This window comes from Nycticebus coucang, chromosome 8 (genome assembly GCF_027406575.1).
Source record: "Nycticebus coucang isolate mNycCou1 chromosome 8, mNycCou1.pri, whole genome shotgun sequence".
NCBI lineage: Eukaryota > Metazoa > Chordata > Mammalia > Primates > Lorisidae > Nycticebus > Nycticebus coucang.
In genome coordinates this window covers 76,384,493-76,407,673 of record NC_069787.1, presented here as the reverse complement: position 1 = coordinate 76,407,673, position 23,181 = coordinate 76,384,493, and the positions used below count along the sequence as shown (strand labels likewise).

The 23,181-nt window shown below is 41.7% G+C and overlaps 1 protein-coding gene across 1 annotated transcript in view; it reads right to left on the bottom strand.

Moving 5' to 3' along the window:
* Positions 1-16,863: 16,863 nt before the first annotated feature.
* The window catches only part of GPD1L (glycerol-3-phosphate dehydrogenase 1 like), a 65,646-nt gene continuing 59,328 nt past the window's right edge, over positions 16,864-23,181 (bottom strand). Inside the window, exon 8 of the mRNA XM_053600097.1 lies at positions 16,864-19,859. Within this exon, the coding sequence (XP_053456072.1) occupies positions 19,763-19,859 (97 nt within the window). The 3' untranslated portion in view covers positions 16,864-19,762. The remainder of the gene's footprint in view (positions 19,860-23,181) is intronic.

The following is a 23,181-nucleotide window of genomic DNA, read 5'->3' as shown; positions in this document are numbered from 1 at the left end:
ATAAAACTATTTAAAAATTACTGAAAAAAGATCCTTATAGTGCAGTAAGCAACCAAATATACAAATATATATAATAGTTTAATGAATTACATATACCGCATTTTTTATACTATCTTTATATAATATACATATACATATAATATGTAATACTAAGATTATGTGAAGACTTTCAGAAGCAAGTCAACTAAACAAACAAAAAAGATAAACCAACAGGAAAATAGAAGATCTGCACAGCCCACTGACAAGGGGAAACTGGAAGGGCTAATAACGCAGGTAAAGAGGATCAACCTCGGTGAAAATCAGGGAAATTAACATTAAAGTACTAACCAGATACCATTTTAGATACATCATATTGGTTTAAAAAAACTACAAAAATTAGTATGATGACACTGGGTGAGACCAAATATGAAGAAATGAGAATTGTTGTATCCTGATGGTAGGAGGGTAGCTTGGTCCAAAATCCTTAGAAAGCAGAGTGGCACCTGTGGCTCAGTGAGTAGGGTGCCAGCCCCATATACTGAGAGTGGCGGGTTTGAACCCGGCCCTGGCCAAACTGCAACAAAAAACAGCCAGGCGTTGTGGCAGGCGCCTGTGGTCCCAGCTACTTGGGAGGCTGAGGTAAGAGAATCGCCTAAGCCCAAGAGCTGGAGGTTGCTGTGAGCTGTGACGCTACGGCACTCTACTGAGGGCGATAAAGTGAGACTCTGTCTCTAAAAAAAAAACAACCAACAAAAAAGAAAAAACAAAAACAATCCTTGGAAAGCAATTTACCGATATTTTAGTAGATTTGAAGATGTATCTGATGACTTGCTAGGATAGATTCATGAGAAAGTCTCTTGTGTACATAGGGGGCAGGCATAGGAATTTTTTTTCTGCATTAGTAAAAAAACAACAAACAACCTAAATCCCATCAACAGGAAAATAGAAAATGATATTGTTGGGGTTTATACATATAATGGAAAGTCTGACAGCAGAGCAGATAAAAATAAATAAATTCGAGCTACTATGTACAAGAAAATATTTATAATATGATTCATATTTTATCTCCTAGAAATAGAACCAAGTAGAGCAAAAGCATAGGAGAAAGTCAAATTGATAAATATGAAGGTATGACAATTAAGTTCATGAACTCATCCTAGGAAAAGTGCTACATACCTCATTGCTGAATATCACTATGGTAACCATTGAAGTGTTCTCCTTGGGAAGCTAGGTGCTGAAGCTAGTGCCTAGTCCACCCTCCAGAGCAATTTTGGAAGTCTTTTTCTGGAATGACCTAATGGTCATTATCATTATCATATGAGGTCTGAAAAATTAAGTTGGCAAATTTGCCCCTGTGTGCTTACGTTGGCAGTACTCTGCAAACAACTTGGTAAGGTTTTTTTTGTAGAGACAGAGTCTCACTGTACCGCCCTCGGGTAGAGTGCCGTGGCGTCACACGGCTCACAGCAACCTCTAACCCTTGGGCTTACGCGATTCTCTTGCCTCAGTCTCCCGAGCAGCTGGGACTACAGGCGCCCGCCACAACGCCCGGCTATTTTTTTTTTGTTGCATCATACAAGGATAGCTCTGATGGCTGTTCCAGAAAAAGAGTTCCAAAATTGTTTTGAAGGGTGGACTAGGTGCTGGTGTCCGTGCATAGCTTCCCAAGGAGGGTACTTTGAAAGTGACCATAGTGATGTTCAGCAATGAGGCATGTATCACTTTTTCCAGGACGAGTTCTCCAACTTAATTGTCAGGCCTGGTGTGTGTGTGTGTTGCCTGGACCTGGTACATCATCACTTATAATACATTGCACTGGCAAGTTTCAAGGCCAAGCTCAGATTTGAGGGGCGGGGAAATTATCTTTGTAAAGTCTTGTGGCTAAAGGCATGGATTCAGAGAGGGACCAATTTGGGTCAAGACTGAAATCTACCATATCACTATGTCCTGGTGCCTATTTCCAGACAGGAACAAACTAGAACAGAGCACATCTGGTTGTCACCTCTGGGCTAGATACTGAAGATACTGAGGTTATCAGCAGAGCCTCTGATATAGGGCGATAAATTCCAGTTAGGAGGACAGGACATGTGCACAGATAGAACAGTAAGATACTCAACTTGAAGAGGGAATTGACTGACCCTGTCAGTTGTTGAAGGCAAGGTAGGACTTAGCGGCTAGCGGAGAAAAGGATATTCTGGGAAGCAGAGTTGGCTTGCCAAGAGGCTGGTGGTAGCCTTGTCCCTGTGCCTTTGTAAAGTGGGACTACCTTAAAATGGACCATTATAGGAAAGTGGCTGGCATGTAGTAACCTCTCAAAAAAATGTTAATTGACATGGGAATTAAGCCCCAGTCCTGAGCTACCTCACATCCCACTCGCTCTCTCAGCTACAACCACACCATCCTTCCTGGGTTCCTTACTCCCCAGGCTATCTACCATCGCAGTGCCCAAGCATATGCTGGTCCCTTTAATGGGACACTTCTCCCTTCCCTATTTAATTATATCTCATCCTGTTATGTGATTAAGGGTCACTTCCTCAGGAAAGCTTTCCCTGGCTTCCCATGCCTTGCTCACTTGCTTGGCACCTGACAGGCCCTCTGTTAAATCAAGGCTGTTGGTTGAATAACCCTTGCGCAGTGCTGCCCTCAAGTGATTACCCTGAGTATTGCAAAAACTAATTTTAACCTGACTCCCAATGGCTTTTATATTCAGGACTGCAGAATCCAATGAGAACAGGGCCCTGAATGAATAAATCTGATGGAGTGCAAGATTTATAAATCCTCTCAAAAGGATGAAATGTGAACTTCTGTCATTCTTGACAATGCTATCTTACTTAACTGTTGCTGGGCCTGGACTCCCACTTCCCTCCTTTCCTCAGGAGCTCTCCCTAAGCCCACTCTGATTTAGTAACTTCCTGGATACTGATCTCACCCAAACAGCATCTCTGCTCCTCTGTTCCCTTTGGATCTGTACTCCAGAATGTTTTCTCACTTCCTTGACAGCTCTCTATGGAAAGCCCCAAGCAATTCAAACCAAATATGGATTTATCCTTTTTTCTCTGGGTCCTCTCTATCAAGAAGTTCCCTAAGGGTAGTGCCTGTGGCTCAGTGAGTAGGGCACCGGCCCCATACACAGAGGGTGGTGGTTTTGAACGTGGCCTGGCCAAACTGCAACAAAAAAATAGCCAGGCATTGTGGTGGATGCCTGTAGTCCCAGCTACTCAGGAGGCTGAGGCAAGAGAATCGCCTAAGCCCAAGAGCTGGAGGTTGCTGTGAGCTGTGACACCCCAGCACTCTACCGAGAGCGAAAAAGTGAGACTCTGTCTCTAAAAGAAAGAAAGAAAGAAAGAAGTTCCCTAATATGTTCAGGGAATTATGACAAGTAAATTACATGTACTCTGATTTTTCAAGAAATCTGACAAAGTGAATGATACTATTTATAGGTAGTATATGATAGTTCATGCCTGCAGTCCTAGCACTTTGGGAGGCCTAGGTAGGATCCTTTGAGGTCAGGAGTTCAAGAATAGCCTGGGCAACATAGCAAAAACCTATCTCTAAAAAAAATAAAAATAACAAAACAAGCCAGGCATCGTGGCATGTATCTATAGTCCCAGCTACTCAGGAAGCTGAGGCAGGAGGATATCTTGAGCCCAGGAGTTTGAGGTTACTGTGAGTTATGACCCAGGGTGATAGAGCAAGACCATGTCTCAAAAAGAATTAATTAAAAATAAATAAAAATTAACTCAAACTGGACCTCCCATTTGATCCTGCAATCCCATTACTGGGCATCTACCCAGAAGAAAAAAAATCATTTTATCATAAGGATATTTGCACTAGACTGTTTATTGCAGCTCAATTTACAATTGCCAAACAGTGGAAACAACCTAAATGTCCACCAATCCAGGAATGGATTAACAAACTGTGGTATATGTACAACATGGAATACTATTCAGCCACTAAAAAAGATGGTGACTTTACATCCTTTTGTATTAATGTGGATGGAGTTGAAATACATTCTTCTTAGTAAAGCATCACAAGAATGGAGAAGTAAGTATCCAATGTACTCAATTCTGAGATGAGGCCAATTGATGCTAGTACATGGTGAGAGATGGGAGAGGGAAGGAGGGAGGGGGGTGTGGGGCCATGGTGTGTGACTCACCTCTTAGGGGCAGGAAACTATTGATAGAGGGACTTCACCCAGCAAACGCAAGCAGTATAACATGGCTCAATGTACCCTCAATGATTCCCCAACAATAAAAAATAAATAAATAAATATTTGAAAAATTTTTTAAAAGATACTATTTATAGACAAAATTGAGGCCCTAGTAGATGATCTAATACACACTATTGAAAAACTCCATTCAATTCAAGATGGAGGGCGAGGGGAGGGGAGATTGATGTGTTCCCGCTTAATGGGCACAATGTTAAGGGTATATGGCACACCTTCCGGGGGCAAGACACTACAACAGGGACTTTTCCTAAGAAACACATTGTAACATAATGGTTTGTACCCTTACATTAATCTGAAATAAAAAAGAAAGAATGAACAAAAGTATGCCAATTGTCCTTATTTGATTATATAAATGTATCAGATTATCACACGTACCCCCCAAATGTGTACATCTAATATAACATCCATAACATTTTTGAAAAATAAAGAGATAAAGAAAAAGAGAGAGTGAGAAAGAAAATTGAGGGCTAGAGAGGTTAAGTAACCTGTCCAAGGTCACACAAGTTTAAAATATGAAAACCCTACCTGTTTCCACATTCCTAAAACCGGGATGGACTAGTTTTAGGGGCCAGGAATTTTTGCAATGTAGGGGGAAGAGAACTCTCTTTAAGAAAAAGAATAAGGCTGGATGAGGTAGCTCGTGCCTGTAATCCCAGCCCTCTGGAAGGCAGAGGTGGGAGGATCCCTTGAGGTCAGGATTTTGAGACCAGCCTGGGAAACAGAGCAAGACCTTGTTTCCACAAAAACCAGAAAAATTAGTTGGGCATGGTTGTGCCTCAGCTATTTGGGTTGAGGCAGGAGAATCACTTAAGCCTGGGAGTTTGAGATTGCAATGAGCTATCACAATGCCACTACACTGTAGCCCAGGCAACAGAGTGAGACCCTGTCTGCAAAAGGAAAAAGAATACAAATTTACCAAAACAAAGTTTGGTATGGAGCCTTAGAAAGGACTTGTATAAGTAAGGTTCTGAAGCTTCCATTTCATTAGCTTCATCATAAAACAGGCTCTAAGTGAAAATTATTCCATCTCCAAAGATAACGGACGGGAAACCAGGTGGAAGATTAGAATGCTAAGAGATTTTTCTTTCAATGCCCAGCACGCTCCTTACTGAAAGCCTGTTCGGTACCACCACCGATCACAGTTAGTAAGACAGCAACTTTAAACTATGTTTCCAGCTTTGTTCCTGGAATCTTTCCTAAGAGCAAAAAACTGGAAGCAGGTTCTTTTGCTTTTGTCAGAATGAGAAAGAGAGAGAAGAATCAGAAATTTAACAAATAACATTCATAAGTGGATCTCTGACATTAAGGAAGGGAAAGAGATCCAGAAGCAACAAAATTCAACCTGATGCTAAGTGGATCCAGGCCAGAAGTGATAATGAAAGTGCCGAACATTAAAATTTGTGGTCTGTTGTGAGTTTAAAAGTCAAAGTGAAATCTTAACACTGGATAACTTCCTAAAACAAATTCATCTTATTTTATAAGAAACGCGTGTCTGGCTAAAAATGACCAAAAGTGAGGTGGGTGAATCACTTGAGCTCAGGAGTTAGAGGCCTGAGCAAGAACAAGATCCCATCTCTAACAAAGTACCCAGATGTTGTGGAGAGAGCCTGTAGTCCCAGCTACGTAGGAGGCTGAGGCAAGAGGATCACTTGAGCCCAAGAGTTTGAGGTTGCTGTGAGCTACGATCCCCTGGCACTCTACTGAGGATGACAAAGTGACACTGTATAAATAAATACCAAAAGTTCATAGTGTCTAAATAAATAAATACCAAAAGGTCAAAAATGATGCTATTTTTCAGAGGATACCACCTGCTTAGGGAAAAGTCACCTGTGAGGAGTGACCTCTAGTGGGCATGAGGGTTGTAATTCACTGGAACCTGGAACACCCCCAGAAAAGCACCTTGTCCCGTTTTAGCTTGCTTTTTTACAAGAAGCTTCTGCGGTTTTGCCTAAACGGTAAATTTTTTTTTTTCTTTAAGTTTCTCCTTTCAACATTTCTTATAACCAGCTCACTTACACGAATCTGTGACTATAAGCCTGTTCGGTACCACCACTGATTACAGTTAATAAGACAGCAACTTTAACAACATTGTAGTTTTGAATAACAAAATTTTACTTTTTACAGTGAAAATGGTAAGATTTATACATTCTTGATAAAAACCAAAGCTCACATGGATGGGATTTATTGGTTCAATGCAGGTCTCATGTTTATAAAGGAATCCCTAATAGAGGTTGTAGCAGTAATGAAGAAAAAAAGCAAGATTGACGCATGAACTACAGCCATCTTTTTGAAGAGGAAACTGGCAGTTTCTGTTAAACTATCGAACACACATATCTTTGAGCCAGCAATTCCACTTCTAGGATTTTATATTGTACATTTACTCACATAAGTAAGCAGAGATACATGTGCAAGAATGTTTATGGCACCAATTATTATAATAAAAGAAATTCAGAAACACCTGAATATTTATCTGTAATAAATTAAGGAACAGTCATATAATAACATATGAAGCAGATAGCATAAAATAACGTAGGAGGTCCACTATGTTGATAAGAAAGTTCTTCAATATTAAGACCTCTTATAAATTTTAGAGCAGTATATCTTAAATTATAATGCATATGTGAACACAGTATCTTTATGAACATCTGCAAAAAGAATTAAAAGTGATTGTAACTTCCATCCTTCCGATCATTGTTTGGGTTTGCTTAACTATTAATATAAACACCTGTTACTTAAAGGAGTTAATGTACTTTAAAAGTTAGGAACACAGACTCTTAAGCCAAACTGCCTGGGTCCAAATCCTGTCCTGATTAATTACTCTCTCTGTTATTTGGGCAAGTTCTTTGGTCTCTTTGTACCTTTTTTGTCCATCTGTATGTGGGATGAAACTTTTTGAGGATTAATAAATTCATATATGTAAAGCACTTAGTGCTAACAGTGTTTTACTATTGTTATTTAAACTTATAGTTTTAAAATCCATGTGTTGATATATTAGGGGAATTTGGGTGAAGGGGACATGGGATCTCTGTACTACCTTTGCAACTTACTATGAATCCATAATTATTTCAAAATAAAGTTAAATAAACACGCAGCTGTTAAAAACAAGCAACTGATATGAAAGATTGTCATGATGTGATGTTAAGTGAAAAAAGCAAGATGCAGAACAGTGTGTGTGGTGAGCTCTATTCTGTGTAGGGAAATGGGGAAGAAAGTAAGAATACATATATATTTACTTATGTGTGTTAAATGAGATTCTAGAAGAGCACATTAGAAACTAATAACAGTGACTGCTGGGAAAAGGGTTCTATTTTTTTGTTGTTGGTTTTTTGAGACACAGTCTCACTATGTCGCCCTTGGTAGAGTGCTCTGGCGTCACAGCTCACAGCAACCTCAAACTCTGGGGCTTAAGCGATTCTCTTGCCTCAGCCTCCCAAGTAGTTGGGACTATAGGCTCCTGCCACAATGCCCGGCTATTTTTTGGTTGTAGTTGTCATTGTTGTTTGGCGGGCCCGAGCTGGAATCAAACTCCGGTGTACGTGGCTGGCACCCTAGCCACTGAGCTACAGGCGCTGAGCTGGTTCTATTTTTGAATTGTTACCAATTCAAAAAGTATGTAGCTGGGTGCAGTGGCTCACACTTGTAATCCTAGCACTCTGGGAGGCTGAAGTGTGTGGATTATTTCCAGTAAGGAGTTTGAGACCAGCCTGAACAAGAGTGAGACCTGGTCTCTACTAAAAATAGAAAAATTAGCCAGATGTTGTGGAGCATGCCTGTAGTCCTAGCTATTGAAAGGCTGAGGCAAGAGGATTCCTTAAGCCCAGGAGTTTGAGGTTGCTATGACACCCCAGCACTCTACCCAGGGTGACAGAGTGAGACTCTGTCTCAAAATATATATATATTTAGAATAAATAAAAAAGCCGGGGAGGAGCAAGATGGTGGCCGAGTAACAGCTTCCTTGCAACTGGGCCCCGTGAGACTGGGGAGAGAAGACTCCAGGCATCTCTGGCTGGTGGGTTCTGCCCAGAAACATCCTTTTGGAGACAGGGAGTCAGCGAGGGACTTCTGGACCCCATGAAGAGGACAAAAGCAGTGGAGAGGGCGGCGCCTGTGGCTCAAAGGAGTAGGGCACTCGCCCCATATGCCAGAGGTGGCGGTTCAAGCCCAGCCCTGGCCAAAAACTACAAAAAAAAAAAAGCAGTGGAGAACTGGCAAGTGGTTGCATGTGTTGGTTTGGTCTAATCCCACAGGCAGCTGTAAGTACAGCAGCAGTGAGATTGCAAACTGGAAAGGCCTTACCTGTGAGATGTTTTGTTTCTTTTTTTGGACTTGGCACTCAGTTGAACTACCTTGGGAGAACTTGGGCGAGAGTGCGGAGGACTTAAAGCATTATCTAGGGCGCCGGACTGAGCTGCTGAGCAAGATGGAGTTAATAGTGTTAGGCTGTGGGCTGCGGAGCCATTGTGGGAGAACTGTCTGGGCAAGCTCCGCCCCCAGGGTCACAGAGGATCGGGCTGGAGACCTTGGGTGAGTAATCTAGTGACCCAGCAGCCTAAAGGTGGGGGGGAGACGCCTTACAGCCTTGGCTCTCAGGAGCATAGAGTAAGACTGGTTTTGGCACTCTGGGTAAGTGGGCAGCCTTGAGGAGTGATCCCAGCGACAAGTGCTTTTCTGGGAAAGCTTCTGCTTAGCCAAGGTTAACAGTTTAAAGTGCCTTTTAAGCGGGCTGAGGAGAGATTTAGATTCTCCACCCTACGGGGTTTGAGATATCAGCAGAGGCCTCCAGTCTCCATCTCATATAGTTGTATCAGCATTGTGATTAACATCTTATACCCCAGAAGATCACCTGTTGCCCAGACAATATTCAGCAAGATGTATATACCACTTTGTTTTTTGTTTTTGTTTGTTTTTAATTTCAACATTTTCCTCATAGATTTTTATTTTTTCTCTTTCTTTTCTTTCTTCATTTTTCTAGTTTAAATATAATTTTCCATTGTTGCCTTCTTTAACAATTAGAACTTCATTTTTGCTAATGTTTCTAACCCTATTATTTGATTTTTCCCCCCAATTTTATCCCCTAAAGTTTTCTGTTTGCTTGGTTTGGTTTGATTTATAGCATTTTTGTCTTTCCTCTCTACTTGGTGAAGGTGGGGTACTGTGTCCAAACAGGCTAGCAAAGAGCTGCTGAGCTCAAGGGAACCACCCAACCCAGCACCCCAGAGGGTGGGAGTTTTTTAAGGTTGGGTCAAAGTACTCTACTCTACACTTTTATTGCTCCTGTCTCCCTCTTTCTGTGCCTCTCTTCTTTTTGTCAATATTCCCTTTTACTCACCCCCTTTCCTTTCTCTTTTTTCTTTTCTTTTTTCCCTTCTTGCTCTTCAACCTTCTCATCCTTGTGGTCCTGTACCAAAAGGACTCATAGAAACCCTCTGCCAGAGGCACAGTACTTAAAGAGCAAGAGGAAGTGAAAGGAAAATTAGGACAAGAAAACAGATTTAAAAAAGCACTTATGAGGAAGAATCAGCAGAAAAATCCTGGCAACATGAAAAAACAGTCCAGAGCAACCCTCCCTCCCCTCTGCAAGGGACCGTGAGGTATCTAACTGCAGAGGATTCCACCTACAAAGAATATACCTGGCTTGGCACCTGTGGCTCTAGCGGCTAAGGCTCCAGCCACATACACCTGAGTTGGCGGGTTCGAATCCAGCCTGGACCCACCAAACAACAATGATGGCTGCAACCAAAGAAAATAGCTGGGCATTGTGGCAGGCACCTGTAGTCCAAGCTACTTGGGAGGCGGAGGCAAGAGAATTGCTTGAACCCAGGAGTTGGAGGTTGCTGTGAGCTATGATGCCATGGCACTGTACCAGGGTGACAGCTTGAGGCTCTATCTCAAAAAAAAAAAAAAAAAAGAATATACCTAACAAAGGAGGTGAAGGACCTCTATAAAGAAAATTATGAAATCCTAAGAAAGGAAATAGCAGAGGATATTAACAAATGGAAGAACATACCATGCCCATGGCTGGGAAGAATCAACATTGTTAAAATGTCTATACTTCCCAAAGCAATCTACCTATTCAATGCCATCCCTATTAAAATACCAACATTGTACTTTCAAGATTTGGAAAAAATGATTCTGCATTTTGTATGGAATCAGAAAAACACCCATATAGCTAAGGCAGTTCTTAGTAATAAAAATAAAGCTGGGGGCATCAGCATACCAGATTTTAGTCTGTACTACAAAGCCATAGTGGTCAAGACAGCATGGTACTGGCACAAAAATAGAGACATAGACATTCGGAATTGAATAGAAAACCAGGAAATGAAACTAACATCTTACAACCACCTAATCTTCAATAAACCAAACAAGAACATACCTTGGGGGAAAGACTCCCTATTCAGTAAATGGTGCTGGGAGAACTGGATATCCACATGTAAAAGACTAAAACTGGACCCACACCTTTCCCCACTCACAAAAATTGATTCAAGATGGATAAAGGACTTAAATTTTAGGCATGAAACAGTAAAAATCCTCAAAGAAGGCATAGGAAAAACACTGGAAGATACTGGCCTGGAGAAAGACTTCATGAAGAAGACTGCCATGGCAATTGCAACAACAACAAAAATAAACAAATGGGACTTCGTTAAACTGAAAAGCTTCTGTACAGCCAAGGAGACAACAACCAAAGCAAAGAGACAACCTACACAATGGGAAAGGATATTTACATATTTTGAATCAGACAAAAGCTTGATAACTAGGATCTATAGAGAACGCAAATTAATCCACATGAAAAAAGCCAATAATCTCATATATCAATGGGCAAGAGACATGAATAGAATCTTCTCTAAAGAAGACAGACGAATGGCTAAAAACACATGAAAAAATGTTCATCATCCCTATCTATTAGAGAAATGCAAATCAAAACCACCTAAGATACCATCTAACCCCAGCAAGAATGACCCACATCACAAAATCTCAAAACTGCAGATGCTGGCATGGATGTGGAGAGAAGGGAACACTTTTACACTGCTGGTGGGACTGCAAACTAGTACAATCTTTTTGGAAGGAAGTATGGAGAACTCTCAAAGCACTCAACCTAGACCTCCCATTTGATCCTGCAATTCCATTACTGGGCATCTACCCAGAAGGAAAAAATCCTTTTATCATAAGGACACTTGCACTAGACTGTTTATTGCAGCTCAATTTACAATCGCCAAAATGTGGCAACAGCCTAAATGCCCACCAACCCAGGAACGGATTAACAAGCTGTGGTATATGTACACCATGGAATATTATTCAGCCATTAAAAAAGGGAGACTTTACAGCCTTTGTATTAACCTGGATGGAAGTGGAAGACATTATTCTTAGTAAAGCATCACAAGAATGGAGAAGCATGATCCTATGTACTCAATTTTGATATGAGGATAATTAATGACTTGGTGGGGGGTGAGGGAAGGGGAGAGCAGAGAGAGAAAGAAGGAGGGAGGGGTGGGGAAAGGAAGAGCAGAGAGAGGGAAGAGGGGGTGGGACCTTGGTGTGTGCCACGGCTTTTGGGGGCAAGACACGATTGTAAGAGGGACTTTACCTAACAAATGCAATCAGTGTAACCTGGTTTCTTGTACCATCAGTGAATCCCCAACCAGAAAAAAAAAAAAAGACTCTGTTTTCTCTCTTCTGTAACTCCTATCAGATGTATGTTCAATTTTCTTATCTTCCACTTGCCTCTTAAATTCTCAAATGTTTTCTTTACTACTTTAAAATTCTCAGAACTATTTTCCAGTTTGCTAATTCTATCTACACCCTTGTCAAATCTACTCAGTGCCTGGCCAATTTTCATGTTATATTATTTTGTTTATTATAATATATTGCACAATATAAAATTTTATTTTTTAAAGTTGACATCACAATCTTTTCCTTGATTATTTACCATATTTTGTACTACTTTAAGTGGTATTCGTATTAAATAAAGATACCAACATCTCGGCTCAAGTGGTTAAGGTGCTAGCCACATACACCTGAGTTGGTGGGTTCGAATCCGGCTCAGGCCGCCAAACAACAATGACGGCTGCAACCAAAAAATAGCCGGGCATTGTGGCAGGCACCTGTAGTCCCAGCTACTTGGGAGGTGGAGGCAGGACAATTGCTTGAGCCCAGGAGTTGGAGATTGCTGTGAGCTGTGATGCCACTGCACTCTACCCAGGGTGATGGCTTGAGGCTCTGTCTCGAAAAAAAAAAAAAAAAAGAAAGAAAGAAAGAAAAAAAAGAAGATATCAACTTCTCACATGCTACAAAGACTAAGAATATATCCTTTGCAATATGAACTTTAATGAAAGATAAATTCCCCTTCTGAGGAAGAAGTCATGTGCTAAAGGTCCAGAATTTTATTTGGAAGAAATTTTCCCATCACAATCACCTCAGTGATTGTGAGATAGCTACTATCTTCTTATAGCTATAATGAGCTCAAGAGCTCCTACGGAAGCAAAGTCATCAATATACCTGAACAATGCCTCCTGAAACTGTAATTAAGAACTAAATATATATTGGGAGAGAAAAAAAGAATAGAAGTGAAATTCAAAGTGAAGGATGACAGGAAGAAATAAGGAAGAGTTATAAGTGGCATAGAACATGGATTATGCAGAGTGCCATTAAAATTATCTTAGCAGTACCAGGACAATTGTCTCTGAACTGGAAACCAGTGGAAGGAAAAAATGTAGCAACTTCCCCTCACTAAGCTATCTTTGAGACAGAGTCTCACTGTCGCCCTAGGGAGAGTGCTGTGGTGTCACACTCACAGTAACCTCAAACTTAGTCTTAAGTGATTCTCTTGCCTCAGCCTCCCAAGTAGCTGGGACTACAGGTCCCAACCACATTGCCCATCTATATATATATATATTTTTTGTGATTGTTGTTTGGCAGACCAGACCGGGTTCAAACCCACCAGTGTGTGGCCAGTGCCCAAACCGCTGAGCTAAGGGCACTGAGACAGCTTTTTTTGTTTGTTTTTTTTGCTATTATTTTTATAAGACTTGCCTTCATTTTTTTCTGTTTTATTTTTACTTCCCAGATGTTCCTTTTGGAATTGTCTCATTTTTATTTTATTTTATTTATTTTTAATTTAAATTTTATTTCTTTATATTTTGAGACAGAGCCTCAAGCTGTCATCCTGCGTAGAGTGCTACGGCATCACAGCTCACAGCAACCTCCAACTCCTGGGCTCAAGCGATTCTCCTGCCTCTGCCTCCCAAATAGCTGGGACTACAGGCATCCGCCACAATGCCCAGCTATATTTTGGTTGCAACCATCATTGTTGTTTGGCAGTTCTGGGCTGGATTTGAACCCGCCAGCTCAGGTGTATGTGGCTGGCAACTTAGCCACTTGAGCCACAGGCGCCAAGCCCATTTTTATTTTATTAAATATAAATATGAGGGTACAGATGTTTAGGTTACATTGTTTTTAATCCTAAGGTAACCTTCAAGTTGTAGTTGAGCCCTTCACCCAGGGGCCATGCTGAACACCCTCACATTGTGCACATTAGGTGAGATCCCACCAATCACCCTCCCTCTTCCCCCCCTCCCCTCCCCTCCTCATCACTAGATTATATTTGTGTTTTTTCTTTTGTGTGGGCATGTAGTTATTTATGTATTGGTTTCATATTAATATTGAATACATTGGATTTTTTTTCTATTTTTTTTCCTTTGGTTGAGACAGAGTTCTACCCTATACCCTGAGCAGAGTGTGACACCCAAAGGCGTCATAGCTCATGGCAACCTCAGACTTGGGTTGTGGGCATCCTGCTGCCTCAGGCTCCGAAGCTGCTGGGATTACAGGTGCTTGCGGCCACGAGTTGGGGTCTCACTCTTGCTCAGACAAGCCTTGAACTGCTGAGCTCAAGCAATCCTCCTGCCTCAGCCTCCCAACAGTGCTGGGATTATAGGCGTGAGCCACCACACCTAGCTTTTTTTTTTTTTCCATTCTTGAGATACTTTACTAAGAAGAATGTGTTTCGACTCCATCCAGGTAAACAAAAATATGTAAAGTCTCCATCTTATGGCTGAATAGTAAGTACTCCTTGGTATACATATACCAGTTTTTTGTTTTTTTTGGCCAGGGCTAGGTTTGAACCTGCCACCTCTGGCATATGGGACCGGCACCCTACTACTTGAGCCACAGGTGCCGCCCCATATACCAGTTTGTTAATCCATTCGTGGGTAGATGGGCACTTGGGTTGCTTCTATGCCTTGGCAATAGTGAATTGAGCTGCAGCAAACATTCTGATGCAAATGTCCTTGTGGTAAAATGATTTTTGTTCTTCTGGGTGTAGATACCTAGTAATGGGATTGCGGGATCAAATGGAAGGTTGACTTTTAGTACTTCAAGAATTCTCCACATTTCGTGGAAACAGCCTAAATGCCCACCAACCCAGGAATGGATTAACAAGCTGTGGTATATGTACACCATGGGATACTATTCAGCTATTAAAAAAAATGGAGACTTTACATCCTTCGTATTAACCTGGATGGACGTGGAAGACATTATTCTTAGTAAAGCATCACAAGAATGGAGAAGCATGAATCCTATGTACTCAATTTTGATATGAGGACAATTAATGACAATTAAGGTTATGGGGGGTGAAACAGAAAGAGGGATGGAGGGAGGGGGGTGGGGCCTTGGTGTGTGTCACACTTTATGGGGGCAAGACATGATTGCAAGAGGGACATTACCTAACAATTGCAATCAGTATAACCTGGCTTATTGTACCCTCAATGAATCCCCAACAATAAAAAAAAAAAAAAAAAAAAAAAAGAAGTGTTCCCTTCTCCCTGCCTCCATGCCAGCGCCTGCAGGTTTGGGACTCTGTGAAGTGGGTTAATCTGTCTGGCGTTAGGTGGTATCTCAGAGTGGTTTTGATTTGCATTTCTCTGATGATTAGGGATGATGGGCATTTTTCATGTACGTGTTGGCCATTTGTCATCTTCAGGGAAGTTTCTATTCAAGTCTCTTGCCCATTTATAAATGGAGTTGTTTGCTCTTTTCTTGTGAGTTCTCTGTAGATTCTAGTTATTAGCCCTTTGTCAGATTCATAGCATGCAAATATCTTCTCCATTCTGAAGGCTGTTTGCTTTATTTTTACTTATTTTTTAATTAAATCATAGCTGTGTACATTAATGTTATCATGGGGCACCATACACTGGTTTTATAGACCATTTGACATATTTTCATCACACTGGTTCACATAGCCTTCCTGGCATTTTCTTAGTTATTGTGTTAAGGCATTTATATTCTAAATTTAGTAAGTTTCACATGTATTTGCTTTAGTTGTGGTACCCTTGGATGTGCAGCTTTTTAGCTTGATCATGTCCTATTTATTTTTGGTGCTGCTGCAATTTTATGAAGAAGGGGGTCGTCTTCATAAAATTTTTTCCCAGGCCAATATTTTCAAGCATTTTCCCTATACTCTTTTCTAGAATTTTTATTGTTTTGTGTCATCAATTTATTTTATTTTATATATATATATATATATATATTGCAGTTTTTTGGTGGAGCGGGGCTTGAACCTGCCACCCCCAGTATATGGGGCCGATGCCCTACTCCTTGAGCCACAGGTGCCGCCCTGTGTCATAAATTTAAATGTTTTATCCAGCAAGTCGATTTTTGTCAGTAGTAAGAGGTGTGGGTCCAGTTTCAGTCTTCTATTTCTGACTAACCAGTTCTCCCAGCACCATTTATTAAATAGGGGTTCTTTTCCCCAGTGCTTGCTTTTGTTTGGTTTATCAAAGATTAGATGGTGGGCTGGGTGCCTGTAGGTCAGTGGTTAGGGTGCTGGCCACATGCTCTGGGGCTGGTGGGTTTGAACCTGGCCCAAGCCTGCTAAACCAACAAACAAAAAAATAGCCAAGCATTGTGGCAGGCACTTGTAGTCCCAACTGCTTGGGAGGCTAAGGCAAGAGAATCGCTTAAGTCCAAGAGATGGAGGTTGCTGCAAGCTGTGATGCCATAGCACTCTACTAGGGGTGATAAAGTGAAACTCTATCTCAATTAAAAAAAAAGATATGAGGCTGGGTTCATCTCTAGGTTCTCTATTCTGTTCCATAGATCTATTTTTGTGCCAGTGCCATGCTGTTTTGATCACCATAGACTTGTAGTATAACCGAAGTCTGGTAACATGACTCCAGGTTTGTTTTTATTTCTAAAAATTGTATTGGCTATTTGGGGGTTGGGAGGGTTCTGGTTCCATATGAAATGAAGTACTATTTTTTTCAAGTTCTTCAAAGGACGAAGGTGCTTTGATGGGGATTACATTAAATCTGTAGATTGCTTTGGGTAGTATGGACATTTTAAAGATGTTGATTCTTCCCAGCCATGAGCATGGTATGTTCTTCCATTTTCCTAGTTTTAAGGTATATTTGGACTGGGAAGGTGGGGATTGCAAGTTCATTTTTTACTGTATGGTTGGAACTAGAAGGTATCCACCTAAATTGCAATTATTTAACAATATTAGCAAGCAATGGTAGGTAACAAATGTGTTTGAGGGCTGGAATTAAGAAATGAAGTCTTTCTTTTAAAAACCGCCTTTAATATTGGTAATGCAACATAATTCAGGGGGGAATAAAAGAGCTGACCTGAATACAACTAGTAAAAAGAAAAATAGGCTCTACTGCACAAGTTTGGGGGGTTAAATGTTTATTAAACCAAGCTTTTAAATTATATATCCACCTATAGTCTGTAAACAAATACAGTACACATGTAAGAAAAAGGCTAGCAGGTAAAGAACTCATGGAAAAACTAACATTCCCTTTGTACACCGGCACTTCACCACAGTACCCTCCCTATGTCGGTGCCGTGGGACCATGATATTGTTAAAGAGTTAAATGAAAAACCAGAGGTTTAGCTCAATTCCATCTCCTGGGGTGGATTTCAAGACAGATATTTGTTGTACATTATAGTAGGGTGGATTAGATCAAGGCAACAGTGTAGTTTTTACATTCACAGATTGGCTAAAATAGGACAAACTAAACTTCCAATCTTGGGGGCTCCCTCCTTAATACCATGATTAATAAGAAATGTGAATTAAAATACATGATGAACCACGGATGATTACAAAAATAGATAACTCGCAGAGTAATAAATATCTACAGTTAGCAAAGCATAAACTTACAAAATTTACCTTTTTCCATAATGTGCAGAATATTGTAAGTATGCTGAAGAGGTACAGTCAGCAGACTTCAGAGTGGTGATTTTGAGGGCATTTGTTTACAGGAAAAACACTCAAGTACATAACCCAGAGCAGGAAGCTGAATGCGATGAGAATACTCAAAACACACCAAGTCCTAATTCCTCACATCTCATTACCCTTCTTAATAGACACAATTAGCTCACAGCCCTTTAAGTATCTTAAAAAGTAACTCTGTTACCTATGTACAAACTTTAAAAAAGATTTATCATGAGACAAGCAAAAACTGATTAACTTAATGGTGGTACTAAAACCACTGAGACTTGGAACATTTTGTGTGCTTCGACTTACTTCTGTGTACGGGGCTTTAAAATGCCCACCAAAATGTTTTAGATAGAGTCTTCAAAATTTCCATGAAAATCTATTCTATAATCATTTCAGGTAGAGAAGGAAAAAAATCCCAAACTGGGGTTGGAGGGCAGGCCCAAATCTTACAAAGTTAACTGGAATTTCATGAGTATATAAATTACATTCACATGGTTCCTTTAACACTTATCAACTGGTAAGTAAGGTAACTGTATAATGCTATTCTGAAACCAATTTAAAAGGTGCAGTAATTCCCATTCTCATTCTAGAATTAAAAGCACTTATTCCACATACTGTGCATTTCAGTGACGTTGACATGTACTCAGTTGTATGACAGTGCCACCTTAAAGCTTCGATAAAGATTCATGGCAGACCTGAACAGTAAAAGTTCAGAACAATACCACAGGTATTATTACTCATCCTAATTTCTTACAGGGAATGAAGGGTCTACTCAACTTGTCATAAGGTCACCTCAGCCTAGAACAGTGTTCCCCAGAAACGCCGGCAAATTTCCTTGCCAAAAATGCCGGTATCTAACATCTCTGGGACTTGCTAGTTTATGTAAACAAATCCCACTGACATACTTAGATACATTCTATACCTTCCGGGGGGAGGTGTATAGATCCAGCTTTTCCCAAACTCATTTGCCCTTTCGGGGGAACACCAGGAACAACCACAGGACCTTCACTTCCTGCGGGTCATGGTTTGAGGAGAGCCAAGCTAAAGTAAATTTCCTAAAGTAGTGGTTCTCAGATTGTAGCTAAGCATCAGAAACACACGGAAGACAAGCTGAGGCCCAGTTAGCACAGCACTTCGAGAGTCTGGGGTGGGACCCACAAACCTGCATGTCTAAGACACCCAGGTGAAGCTGATGTTGCCAACTAAAGACGACACGTGGAGTGGCGCCCACGGAGATGATGACGCACAAACCTCAGCTTCAGGAAGCCCTCCTGTGGTCTCAGGAAGGGCTGTACACAGTGCTGGCCATAGCCAGTGGGCTGGAGGTGGAATCAGCCCTGTGGTGCTACACTCTCTTAGATGCTCTTGCGCCTGGGTGCTACACTTCACTCCTGGCTCTGCCCCAGCTCACTAGGTGACCCGGTAGAGTGGCTGCATCTTTACAACAGGAGCATAACCAAAGCCTCTCAGGGGATCTGCAAGGCTTACAAGAAATGTGTGCAAAGGGTGGCGCCTGTGGCTCAAAGGAGTAGGGCGCCGGCCCCATATGCCGGAGGTGGTGGGTTCAAACCCAGCCCTAGCCAGAAACTGAAAAAAAAAAAAAAAAAAAATGTGTGCAAAAAAGCATTAATTAACTGTGGTGAACCAGAAGAATGTGCCAGTCACGGCAGGAAAGTCCCAGGTGAGCGTTCTGTCTTCTGTTGTCGCTGAACCTTTACAGAAGCATATTTTGGCAGCTAATGAAGAGGAACAAAGGCCAAAAATGCAGAGAACTGCAGTGAGAGGAAAATATATAAGTGGATCACCCAATTTAAAATATCTAATTGTTAAAAAAAGATCAACCCACAATCGAAAAAGTTAATTATGCTGGCTTTGAGATAGTGTTTAAAAGTTAAATCAGTTGATCTGTGAACACATTCACTCCTCCACTGTACCTACCACGTTAATGCTGGTTAAATTTCAACATCAAGAGAAAGAGAGAAAAAAAAATTCCCCCACTCCTATGCATATGGATTACATCTAACACATTTAGCTGAGATAGTTCCAATTTTATAAGCTACCATAGTGGGGAAATTTCGAAACTGATTTTTAAAAAGGACATTTAATTTTGGTTCATAGAAACATCCACAGAATGAGAAATAAACACACACTCGCGCGTTCATATGTGTGTTCAGTTGTTGCCTTGTACGTCTTAACTAATGAACTCCCACTCCTAATTCAAAACTGACCCTGTAAAAATTCGTACATATCCATGACGGGATTAGAGTCAAGCAGACATCATGTTGCCAGGTGCCAGTTTCAGATCAGAAGGCAGAATTTTCCAACACGTTGCATGATTCACTTTACACATGCTCTGGATGACACTGGAGACAAGACAACATTTCTTGAACGGGTCGGCCCTCATAGCAGATCTGATACACTGCGGTGAACAAGGGAAACCTAGTTAGGAGGAGATGTGAAAAGACAAGGTTAGGCCATGTGGTTTACCTCACAGAACAAATTAGTTTTTCTGTGCTGCCTGATGGACTGTAGGTTAGCATGTGACTTTGAAAAGCACAGTGACCACTTTCTTCACTCCTTTATTATGGGGCCTGCAGAAGCCTCTGTGCTGTGGCTGTTAGATCTCGGTATGACCCAATCCATCCTCTGCCTAATTAAGTCTGGGGTACACTGTTTACAAACAAGTCACACAGTAATCCTTCTAGGGTATAAAACGTGGTCATTTATATAAACAGCTGTGGTTCAGGCTCTTGGTCAAATCTGGAATGAGTCCAAATATCTGTTAATGTTTTAAAAGATGGGAGAATAAAATTTTAAATTTCAAGGAGGTATTGGTCTCCCTTCTTCAAAAAGGATCATCCCAAAAATGACAAAGAGGCAATCCACACATCACTGTAAGTAATTTGGGCCTCGAATGCTCTGGCAGGAATCAAAGAAGGGACACACAATTAGCAGAGCACTCATCTAACTGGAAGCTTGATTTATTTTGCCTTTTCTTTTAAGATGTGAATCCAGGCTGGGTGCGGTGGCTCAGGCCTATAATCCTAGCACTGTGGGAGGCCGAGTCTGGTGGACTGCCTGAGCTCACCAGTGAGACCTCATCTCTAAAAATAGCTGGCGTTGTGGCAGGCACCTGTAGTCCCAGCTGCTTGGGAGGCTGAGTCAAGAGAATACCTTGAGCCCAAGAGTTTGAGGTTGCTGTGAGCTGTGACGCCATGGTGCTCTACTGAGGGTGACAAAGTGAGACTCTTTCTCACAAAAAAAAAAAAAAAAAAAAGATGTGGGCGGCACCTGTGGCTCAGTTGGTAAGGTGCCGGCCCCATATACTGAGGGTGGCGGGTTCAAACCCGGCCCCGGCCAAACTGCAACCAAAAAATAGCTGGGCGTTGTGGCGGGCGCCTGTAGTCCCAGCTGCTCGGGAGGCTGAGGCAAGAGAATCACTTAAGCCCAGGAGTTAGAGGTTGCTGTGAGCTGGGTGAGGCCATGGCACTCTACAGAGGGCCATAAAGTGAGACTCTGTCTCTACAAAAAAAAAAAAAAAAAAAAAAGATGTGAATACAGATACAAGTGAAAGTTTGAAATGGATGAGGGTACAAAGGAATGGGCTAAAAATCCATTATAAGAAGAGATAACATTATCTCAGGGTACAGTCCCCTCAGCAAGCATTTTTTTACAGCAGCAACTGCTAAAGAAATAACTGATTTCAATTGGGCTTTAAAACACACACACAGAGCCCAAGTGAGCTTAGCAGAATCAATAGTCTTAAAGGCCATTCTGAAAATTAGCCGGGCAGAATCCTATAATGACAATTTAATTTAAGAAGAGCAAATAGTGCTAAGAGATCACATGTCTTTATGAAAGTCTATCACTGAGGCTTTTTTGCCCCTTTTTCTTTCTTTCTTTTTAGAGACATCACGCTGGAGTACAGTGGGGAAGTCATAGCGGCTATGACATAGCCCCTTGAAGCCACGAACAGCTTAATGATTCTCCTGTGTCAGCCTCTTAACTAGCTGGGAACACAGGTATGTGCAACTCTGCCTGGCTAATTTTTTTTTTTTTGAGACAGAGTCCCAAGCTGTCACCCTGGGTAGAGTGCCGTGGCGTCACAGCTCACAGCAACCTCCAACTCTTGGGCTGAGGCTTGCCTCAGCCTCCCAAATAGCTAGGACTGCAGGTGCCCGCTGCAATGCCCAGCTATTTTGTTGTTGTTACAGTTGTCGTTGTTGTTTTAGCAGGCCTGGGTTGGCTTTGAACCTGCCAGCCTCGGTGCATGCGGCCAGCACCCTATCCACTGAGCCACAGGCACCACTGCCTAGGTAATTTTTAAAATTTGTTTTTAGAGATGGGGTCTCAAAGTACTCCTCTGGGGAAGCTGTGCACGGATGCCAGCATCTAGTCCACCCTTCATAGCAATTTTGGAACTCTTTTTCTGGAATGGCCATCGGAGCTGTCATTGCACAAGGTCAGACAATTAAATTCACATACTCATCCCAGAAAAAGTACTTTGAAGGGTGGACTAGGTACTGGCATCAGTACACAGCTTCCCAAGGCGGGGGTAACTTGAAGGTGACCATAATGATATTCAGCAATGAGGTATGCAGCACTTTTTCTAGGATGAGTTCACAAACTTAATTGTCCAACCTTTTACATATTTTAATAAGAATAAAAAAGTAATTATTTTTGAAAAATTAAAAACTTATGACATGTAGCTGTTACTAAACACCTCCAAGACAAGCTAGAATCTAAAATTCTTATAACATGCCTTATATCTGCAGTGCCCAACCCCCAGGCTGTGGACAGGTCCTGGTCTGTGGCCTGTGGCCTACGGCCTGCGGCCTGTGAGGAACTAGGCTGCACAGCAGGAGGTGACTGAGGTAATGAGTGAAGCTTCATCTGCATTTACAGCCCCTCCCCACTGCACGCATCACTGCCTGAGCTCCGCCTCCTGTCAGATCAGCGGCAGCACTAGAGTCTCATGGGGGCGAATCCTACTGTACTGTGCATGTGAGGGACCCAGGTTGCACTCTCTGTGAGAATCTACTGCCTGACGATCAGAGGTAGTGATGCTAGTGTTGGGACCCTTTAGTTGCAGGAAAAAAAGCTTAGGGTTCCCACTGACTCTGCATCATGGTGAGTTGTGTAATTATTTCAGTATATATTACAATGTCACATAATAAAAATAAAATGCACAATAAATGTGATGTGCTTGAATCATCCTGAAACCATCCTTTCCACCTCTTACCCTTCATGGTCCAGTCTATGGAAAAATTATCTCCCATGAAGCTGGTCCCTGGCGCTTTAAAGGTTGGAGATCTTGGGCGGCGCCTGTGGCTCAGTCGGTAGGGCGCTGGCCCCATATACCGAGGGTGGCGGGTTCAAACCCGGCCTCGGCTGAACTGCAACCAAAAAATAGCCGGGCGTTGTGGTGGGCGCCTGTAGTCCCAGCTACTCGGGAGGCTGAGGCAAGAGAATCGCTTAAGCCCAGGAGTTGGAGGTTGCTGTGAGCTGTGTGATGCCACGGCACTCTACCGAGGGCCATAAAGTGAGACTCTGTCTCTACAAAAAAAAAAAAAAAGGTTGGAGATCTTGGCCTTTTAAAATTGAGCTCTTCTCATTGAAGTTGAACTTGGTTTTTATGTAAATACTCATTTGGGGGATAGGTGGATGCTTCCTGCCCTAAACATTCACATCACACAAAGGACAAAACTAATCCAGTAACGTTCTAATTTGTGCTTGTCACACAGTTGAGCTCATCTGCATG